Source organism: Dufourea novaeangliae, unplaced genomic scaffold (genome assembly GCF_001272555.1).
Source record: "Dufourea novaeangliae isolate 0120121106 unplaced genomic scaffold, ASM127255v1 scaffold310, whole genome shotgun sequence".
NCBI lineage: Eukaryota > Metazoa > Arthropoda > Insecta > Hymenoptera > Halictidae > Dufourea > Dufourea novaeangliae.
In genome coordinates, this window is record NW_015374199.1 from 229,525 (window position 1) to 239,489 (window position 9,965).

The 9,965-nt window shown below is 48.1% G+C and overlaps 1 protein-coding gene across 1 annotated transcript; it reads left to right on the plus strand.

Moving 5' to 3' along the window:
- Positions 1 to 1,668: 1,668 nt before the first annotated feature.
- Positions 1,669 to 7,018, plus strand: LOC107192284 (alpha-protein kinase 1-like). The gene has a single exon (XM_015581502.1). It carries the CDS (start codon positions 2,972 to 2,974, stop codon positions 6,182 to 6,184), a length of 3,213 nt encoding a protein of 1,070 aa, XP_015436988.1. The 5' UTR covers positions 1,669 to 2,971; the 3' UTR covers positions 6,185 to 7,018.
- The last annotated feature ends 2,947 nt before the right edge of the window (positions 7,019 to 9,965 follow it).

Here is a 9,965-nt window from a genome sequence, read left to right on the forward strand (position 1 = left end):
CAATTGCAATTTTTCTTTTCTTCTTGCCCAATTCCCAAGGCAGCTGGGCTAAATTACTCTATGAATAAAGATTGATGCATTATTAATTACAGACTTCGGAATATTAAAGGGTGACGTCGATTCCGATCCGAACCACGAGATTCCAACAAATGTCTGGTCTTGATTCGCGCGTACAAAGTTTCCTGTGCAAGGACAACACGAAGGACACGCGTCCGTGCAAAAGGATCTTCAAGGATATCGTGGCGAATTTCGAAATGGTCAGCGACCTCCGACAGCCGAAACTCGAACGATACAGCGGAGCGGCGAGAAATATTCAATCTCGCGGGTCGCGCGGGCTGCGTGTCCTTCGTAAATCGTTCGTAAAGTGTAACAGGAGTAAAATGAGGGAAATAACGGAAAAGGAAAGAGAGAGAACGTTTCGTGCCGTGGGAGGATACCGACGTTCGTCGAGTCACGAATATCCTGACGAGAAAACGTGGACTGTGGAGCAAGCGCGGATGAAGTTCCGAAAAATCTCATCCGATAAAGTTTCGTGTGTAAGGATAACGCGCCGTGGATACGGCGCGCAAGGATTCCTGTGCCATGAGCGTATCACCTCGTCCTTTTTTCGCGTTCGTACTGAGAGAAGGAAGAAGAAGAAACCGAAGCAGGAATAAAGACGGGGGTTGAGAGGGAAGAGGGCGCGCGAAGAACAACAGAGCGTTCGTATTGGATAAAAGAGGAGAGGAATTCAAAGAGGGCAAATAACAGACGAAGAGGGAATACGTTCGGCGTCCTGTAGGATTCGTCGTCCTTTTAGTCGAGGGGGTGACAGAGAAAGTCGTGAACAGAAAGAGACGAGAATCAGAGGAATCGTGGACTGTAATAGAAGGATGGAGGGGCAAGGAGAATCTGGTGGGGGCAAGAAGCGCTCGATGTCTCAAATTTGGTTGGCTGTCTCGAGCTGTTCCCGTCTCGTTCCCTCTTTCGCCGTTGTCGTTCTTTCCTTCTCGCTCGTGTCTGAACTACATCGTAGGAAGGGGACTTTCGCTGAAGGTGCTACGTGGGAAAGGGAGGATGTAGCCATTAGGGGAATAAAGAGAGGTACAGGTTCGAACGAGAAGGAAGGAAATCGGGCTAAAGAGAGAGAGAGGAAGAAGAAACGGAGTTCGGTACATTGAACAAAGATAGATGTCTAGTAAACCAAAGACGGGTAGGGTGGGAGACGCTTCGGACAGAGATGGATGTAATACGAGGAGGGATAGGTTGAAGGGAGAACGCCAAATCGGGCAACTAACATTAAGAACGGCGAAGGAGGGAAAAGCGAGGAGAAGGTTGGAGTAGGTGTACCAAAGGTAGAGAAAGAGAGAGTGAGAACACCAGTCGGTTCGCGGCAGTGCCTGAGAAGAGAAGGGGTGAAGTCGGCGCGAAGGAGAGAGCTCGGTAGGTTAGACAGAGCCAGCGGCGGAGCTAGCAAGTGATGGCAGAGAGGGGGCGGCGGCGACGGCTTGAAGGGTAGGGGGAGAGCAGTGCCTTGGCGCGAGCCCGAGGACTCGAAACTCCGGAATTCCAACCGACAGAACAGTGCCGGCGGTCGTACGACGCGGGTCTAGAGAGTGTGAGAACAGGATAAAGTGAGAGAGCGAACGCGTCGGAAGGAGGGGCGAGGAGGAGAAGGGGGGAGAGGGACACGAGGTTGAGGACGATCGCTAGGCTATTTACAATCGCAGTTTCGAAGGATAAACCGCTCGTCTCTCGTGCCCGCGTCGTCGTAGCATAGTTCTACGTTGTTCGTCGTGCCGGATTTTGAACATACGAAAATAATTCGATCCTTAAGATCACCTGTGTGCAGGAGGAGTCGAACGGGAGGACAATTTGATTTTTCGCGTTCAGTGACGGTATGGACACGATAATACCAGTGAGCAAAGTGAGAAGTGATAAGATCGTGATGACCAAATGATTCGAAGACGAAGAGTCACGGTTAACGCCGGACCGCGTGAAATCATTCGTCGGGAAGTCGTTGAACGGCAAGTCGGATACGAGTGACTGGTATCGAGCGATCGAGAGCCAACATGTAAATCGCACACGCGTCGGATCCGTTTGTTTTTTTGTTCTTTTATTTATTTTTTCGTTTGTATTCGGTAATTACTTTTTGTGGATATCCACGCTTGAATTGTGCGGATTCGCGATTATTCGGGACACCGCGTCGGTGGACGCACTGTGTTGAAGAGAGGCCGCCGATTCCAGCCGCTTTCGGAGCAGCCCATCGTCAGCCATCGAATCGTAATCGTCGTCGTCGGCATATCGTCGAGGCGAGGGCGACGATGCCGCACGCGGTGATTCACTCGACGTCGCACCAGGTGGAGCGATTGGGGTTGATCTGGACTTTCGTACCTGCCGTACGTGCGATCATATGATAAATGTAGAACACGTTGTACCCCGGCTTTTTTTATTTTTTACTTTCTTTTCGTTCCGTTCGGTGTCCCCCTGCCCCGTAATACCGCCCTCGCCCGCGAACGTTTATACGGCAACACACGTGACTCCCGTTTCGCGCGTCAACCGAGGCATCGTCCATGTGCTCTACGCGAGGAAACCCGTACCAGCGGTTGTCGACGGCTGAAAGGAGGGAGGCGCGAGACGTCGCTACTTGACGCACGTGTTTCCGCAGCGACGTTCCAACGTTTTGCGAGTTTTTCGGTGGTTTCGTTGTTTCGTATCGAAAAAGTGAAAAACGGGAACGAACACCACGATACCTGCAGGGGTAGATAGACTGTTACACGGGACTTCGCGCGCGCGCGAGCGCGTTTAATGCGCACCTATGTGTATAATATCTCCGGTTGTGCGAGGTGTGTAGTAGGTCGTCTTTGTCCCTTCTGTTACGGACAAGTGCTGTGCTCGGGGGAAAAGGGACGACGAGCGACACGCGACCTTCTTTCAACGGAAAGGCGAGCGTCTACGCGTGAGAGAGAGGAGCAGAAGATCGAGAGACAATATGAGTGAGATGACGAGTGTGGAACAACAACAGCAACAGCAACAGTACGTGGGCGGCAGTTCGAATCCGGAGCATCATTGCAAGGACTGCGGCCTCTACTTCGAAAGCGATAAAAGTCTCGAGGTGCACCTGCGATACCACCAGGAGAACCTGCTAAGCCAGTGGGCGAGTCAAGCACAGCAGGAGGAGAGTAACAACAACAACAGTAAGGCTGGCAATCACAACAGCCACGTGGGCGTCAAACGCGAGAGCGTGACCGCGCCGGCGGACTCGAGCGAGTCTTCCTCGAGGCCGCCCTCTCAGGATCCTACATCCTCCCAACAACAGCAACAACAATCGCAGCAGCAACAGCAACAACCATCGCAGCAACAGTCTGCCGGTCAAGGTTACAATCATTTTCAGACGCCGATGTTCGGCGAGACGAATTATTTTATGCAAAACGAACCGGCCTATATCTTGCCCCATCATTACTCACCGCCGCGAGAAGATACGCAAAACAATGGCGGTGGTAGTGGTGGAGGCGGCGGAGGTTATTCGCGCTACCATCCGTACCAGCATCAGCAACACTTTCCTCCGGAACGCACCAGTTCGGTCAGTTCCACTAGTCCAAGGAGTCCGCCTCTTCAATGTGATAAGTGCGGTGCGGTGTACGAGGACGCGAATCAGCTCGGTGAACACGTGAGGACGAATCATTCGAATTCACCCAGTGGTGGATATCATGGTCAACATCAATATCAACAATTGGGCAGCAGTCCTCAACAACAGAGTCAACAACAACAACAGCAGCAGCTGCACACATCGTCGCCGCAATCCGGCCAGCAGCAACAACAACAGTCTGGCTACGATTACAATGGTGGACAAGCTGTGAAAACGGAAGTGAAGCAAGAACCGGAGGAACAAGCCGAGATTCTCGACCTGGATTCTCACAAAGTTCAAACTCATAGGTATGAGGAGGAACTGATGAGGCTCCATCAACAGCAACAACAGGAATTGCAAATGCAGATGCATCAGCAGCAGGTGATGCAGCAACAGCATCAGCAACAGCAAAGGGCGGGATCGCATTCGGTGAGTTCTATGTTGGGTTGGCCACCGACTGCCCAGCCTCATGATTATCATCCTGGGTTATCGCCGATGGGCCCTATGGACAGTGTCTCACCGCTCCCAGATCAGGGTCAATTCATGCGCGGGCAACATATGCCCGTTGAACCGCCACGACATCCGGGTTCACCTATCATTACAAGCACGCAACCGATGCCCGGTCATCAGATGCCTGCAGGCCTTCTGCAACAGCCTCCGAAACCGCCGCCCTTGGCCAATCAATCATGGAAAAGTAATGAGGCGCGGAGACCAAAGACCTACAACTGCACCGCGTGCAACAAGTGGTTCACCAGCTCGGGCCATCTGAAAAGGCACTACAATACGACGCTGCACAAGAACGCGGTCAAGCAGAGCAACCAACCGGATCCAGCCAACCTGCCTATCAGTGCTCATCACCATCCTGGTAGAGATAATCATTCAGGTAGTGGAAGGGGCGGCGGGGGACCACCAAGATCACCAGAATTATCTTCTTCCGGGAGTCCCCCAAACTTGATGGCAGGTCCCTCGGGAGAGGCGGCGAGGGGCCTGCTTCACACGCCCACCACCACCAGTCTCTACAGCAACAACAATTCCAACAACAGCAACAGCAGCAGCAGCAGCGAATCTTCGGCGGTGGCGGTCCTAACGCAACAACACCAGCAGCAGCAGCAACCGCCTTCGTCGGTCCACTTGGGCTCCACAATGGTGCCGCCGCTCAATTCCCCAGCACAATCTCCAATGGCGGGCCACCATCAGCAACAAATGGGTTCCCCATCCCCTCAGTTGGGCCACCACCAGCAACAGCAGCAGCAACTTCATCACCTGCCAATGGGTTCGCCGTCGGGCCAACTTCCGGTCCACCATCCCATGAGTTCGCCCATGTCACCCATGCACCCACCGCCGGCGCCCCACCTGAGTTCGCCTTCGCCAATGGGCTCGTCCCACCCGCACCACATGAGTTCGCCGTCTCCCATAACGCCGGGCTCGGTCCACCCAGTAATGGCTTCGCCCACGGCGATGGGGGGTACTACGATGCCTCATCAGCCGTACCCAAACGCCTTGCCCCCCCACGTTACAACTACTACCAACATCCCGGGCCTGCTGGAGTCTATCACCATCCAGCTAACTACTACTGGTAATGAGATGCCGTTAACACTACCGGTACAATCTCAACACCAGCAAGCTCAGCAGCAGCAGCAGCAGCAGCAACAACAACAACAACAACAACAACAACAACAACGCCAGCAGCAGCAGCAGCAGTCTCAGGATGTTTTACCTGGTTTCGGCACCTTCAGTAACCATCAGAGGGCATTGCCGAATTTTACACAGTTCAACGTCACCGGGTTTCTAATTGGCCAAAATCAACCTCAGGCCGTTAACGTGGGGGGGCTAAGTCCGGAGGAGAACACGTCTCCTCAAGATCGATCATTTGACTCGCCTGGATCGAACTACGATCCGTACAGGAGTTCACCGCCTCGGTACGAATCTTTAACGAACATGGACATAGAAATGCCAAATACCGACGGTATGATCATCAAACAGTACGAGATCCAGACGCATCATATGTCGCATCAGCTCCATCATTCTCGAGACAATCTCGAGGCGAACAACAATCTACCGCAGCTCATTCAAGCGAAGGAGGAGCTGAATCCGAATGTCGGTAGACAATTCGAGAAGGATCACAAATCGAAAGGGAACGCCGTGATCACGAAGGAGCATCAGGTGACCAGCACAAACACCGGCTCGCACTATATTTCCCAGGACGGCTTTCACAAGTGCATCGAGTGCGACAAGGTCTTCAACAAGGCCTGCTACCTGACGCAACACAACAAGAGCTTCCACTCCGGGGACAAGCCGTTCAAATGCAATCAGTGCGGCAAGAGGTTCCCCCTCGAGTACCTGCACGCGGAGCACTTGCAGAAGCACGCCGGCGACAAGCCGTACAAGTGCGAGATATGCCCGAAGCAGTTCAACCACAAAACTGACCTCAGGCGGCACATGTGCCTCCACACTGGCGAAAAGCCGTACGCCTGTGATAATTGCGGCAAGGGATTCATCAGGAAGGACCACATGATGAAGCACCTCGAGACGCACAAAAAGAAATCCAACAACCACAACGTCCATCTACGGGCGTGATTTCAAGCCCGACCGTTGGAGACGTGCATCGTCGCTGGACATGGCCGTTGTCCGGCGATCCACGCCGTCATGGTCTTCAGTGATTGTTTATCGAAAGGTGAGATCGTAAATATCGCGAGTACGGTCGCGCGGTGCGACTTGAAAATCGAACTTCGCGCTTATAACGATCAGAGACACTGGGACTCAAGTGCACACCCGTTCGATCGTGATGAAAATTTGTATTTATTATATAGTTCTCGGTTAAGAATAATCTCTATCATCCGATTTTCACTCCACCGGTTCGAAATTCTCCGCCTATCACGCCCTTGAAATCGACAAGAGGACAACATCCTTTCATGCACGTGTTATTTTCGTTTGTATCTAACAGAAGGGAATATTATTACGTTCGTTCTCTTCAAGCCAGATTCATCGATTTGATCGTTGTAATTGTTTCGAGTTGAAATTTTGTCGCGAATTCGTCGGTGAAGAGCAACGGTTGCTCGGAAAGGATATTGGTTTTTTGCTCAACCTGCGTAATATTTATTTGACGTCCACTCTCGGGATCATTGAATCGCGATATTTTACACGTTTCGACGAGCGGATTCGATATTATTTGTAGAGCCGTGACGCGTGGCGGGCTATTCGGAACTTGAACGCGGTTTTCCGTGTCTCGGAGGATCGATCGGTTTTCAATTTAACAAAAAAGAAATCTATTCTGCATTTGCATATCCCGTGACTCGCGATACACGGAGTTGATCGTGAAAAATTGACAGGAGAACTTATTTTTTTTCGTTCTCGCCGTCGATTGCTCGACTCGGTGGATCGCGACATCCGTTTCAAAAAGACAACACAAACCCGCCATGTCGTTTCAAATATACGGTTTTCTTGGGGAAAAAATAATCGCACACTCGAACGATAATAATTCCGAAAACGCGCAATGGAGACTTCTAATGCGTCGTTCGAACCTTCGAAGCTTATCAATTGTACAAAATATGTTAAATGTATAGGCGTATAGTTATTCTAATTATCACTGTAATTATTGAACTCAATTGAATATCGTCTAGAAGGTGATTATTAAACCTATTCATAATACTCGTATTTTATAGCGTATTATAGCATAACTTTATCGATGGAGAACCGCGAAGAAAAAGAAAATGGTTGATAAGTAATTGTCGGAATAGACGCGACGGCGGAAACGCGAAGAATAAAAGACTTCAATTGTTACGATTCTTAATCGCTTGACAGGACGTTTCGATTCCATATCACGTTGATTTGTTTGTTGTTTTTGTGATCGTTCTGTCGTGTACATATTATTTTTTTTGTCGAATATCATTGAGAGGTGAGATTACGTTCTTCGATGACCGTTGAGTTAATTAGATATATTTAATATTCCAGTTAACAACGAGCCTTTCAGAAAAGCTCTTCACATTCCACACACTTTCGTTGCATTCCAATCGTTCAGTATAAATTTTCATCGTGCCGTCGTGTCTTTTCGTTTCTTTCCTAATTTTTAAGATAGCCTAAGTTCGAAATTGTACGTTGCCCGGAATGAATCTTGCTCGTGTCGTTTTCCGATTAGAATAACATACACACACACACACACACACACACACACAGTCTTCCTCGTTCAACGAACACATATCGAAGTGAAAAATTGATTAGTCTCGATTCACGCGTTACACACGTATCTTCGAACAGATATTCAAATTCTCCCGCGCGAAGCAATTGTATTTTCGCTGGATCAGCTGTTTCATTCGCGCGAAATTTTACACGAGAATCTGTCGCGATTTGATTTGCACGTAATTCGTTCGATCAATTTATAATCATTCTGGTGTATCGCGCAACGTGGTGCCTCTAATTGCGAGAGCACTGTCGCGTATGATCAATTAATGCCTCATTAATTGCCCGCGGAGCGCGAAACGAGCCGATCATCGAGGACAGGATCGAGTCTCTCGTCTCTCACACGACACGAGCGGATTTCCCTTCGAGCCACGCACAGCTTGTCACACGCACAGTTCCATACACATACATATACGCACACAAACTAAACGTTGACCTCGCCGTTATAAAATATATATATTGCGGGGTTCACGCATAAATATTTCTGTTGATCATTGTTTAATCGATCGGCCTTACGTGTTTAATAATTGTTCCGACACGTTGCGCGCGATTATTTTCCGAATCGCTTCCGTTCGTTTGTTATTGTTACTAGAATGGTGTCTTTCCCTTACACATTGAATCGTTTGTTTGTTTGTATAAATTAATTTTTGACAAGAAACACGATCGTTGTTCTGTTTGATCTGTTGAATTGTGTATTTTTAACAGTATTTTCGTGTTTCCCATCGGATCGTTTTTTCGTTGGGGGACGAGGTCCGTTTACGACACGCGTCGCTCGGAATAATCGAAAGAAAATTAATCATTTTCGATGTCAGTATTTATTCGTTGAAAGTTCACGGTAGCGTTCCCTCATAGCACAGCATTGTTTCTCGTAATACCATTTCTGAATGTGTTTGGTCCTTCAATTATTTCGAGCCGTACGCTGAGAATTGTACATATTTCAATTACACACGTTGGACAAACGCATACATACATGTACACGCACACGCACAGACACACAGACACACAGATATGACGTCCTTTCACGAGTTTTCCTTTTTCTTTAGTGGTTTCGTGTAAAAGTGACAAAGAAGTTAATATGTGAAAGCGAGAAAAAAGACGATAAATTATATAGCACTCTTGCCATTTTTACTACGTAATACGACACCCAGAACAGACTACCTCAGAGTTCAGGAATTTAACGATGAATGAAAGGAAGAAAGAAAAGATGAAAGAGCCAATGCAATAATAATAATGTTATTAAAGAGAGAAAAAAAAAGAAGAGAGAACGTAGGGAGCGCGCACCCGCGCGGGCGGACCGATGTACTTTATTATTCTGTACCTTAACTTCACCCGAAACAATAACAAAATTTTCGTTCTTTCGAAACAAAAACAATATTTTCAAACTTTCAACCACTAATTCATGTTTACTTTTTTTTTTCATCACAAAACAGTTCTCGGTATATAATCTTTCTACTCGTTTTTCAAAGCGATCAGCCGAATAAAGAAGAAAGTCAGAACTAAGAGAATACTCTCTTTCCTCTTTATTCTTTATTTGAAAATTCCTCGTGCCGCCCGCCGGTCGTGTAATAGAGCATTATACATATAGGATCTAATATAAACGAGAGAGAGAAAAAAGAAAGGGTGAGACGATAGTATGGGGAGGGGGGCCGTAGAGATGGATGTACGTTTTAGAGACATATCAAACAGTATTACTGTACACTCAGTTTTATTATTAAATAATCGTAAAGTTAACAAAACGAAAGAAAGAGAAAAGCGGTGGAAATGGAAGGAAGAAAGTAAACGGTGCGTCGATTACCGGAGTGAGAGAGAGAGCGATCGTGAATATACATATTTCCGATAATCATATCATTGTCAAGATATATTCGTCTTGTGAACGCGTTCGAGCGAGTAGAAGCGAGAGTAAAAAGAGAGAGACAGAGTAGGGACGCTAAGAAAATTTAGTGACGAAGATAGAGAGAGAGAGAGAGAGAGAGAGAAAGAGAAAAAGTAAAAGAAAATATTAACGCGTTTTCGTTCTTCGATCCTTGCGACAAGAGAGGAAGAAAGAGATAGATAGATAGATAGGTGATGAGAAGGCGAGAATAATAGAGTAATCGCGTTACAAAATCAATCTACATGGGCATTTATCCGCGAAATGAAATTCGCGAAGCGACGACGAAGCGGCAGACGTTATATTTTTTCG

What these genes read in the sequence shown, in the direction of transcription:
- LOC107192284 (XM_015581502.1), top strand. Translation starts at nt 2,972, where the DNA reads ATGAGTGAGATGACGAGTGTGGAACAACAACAGCAACAGCAACAGTAC.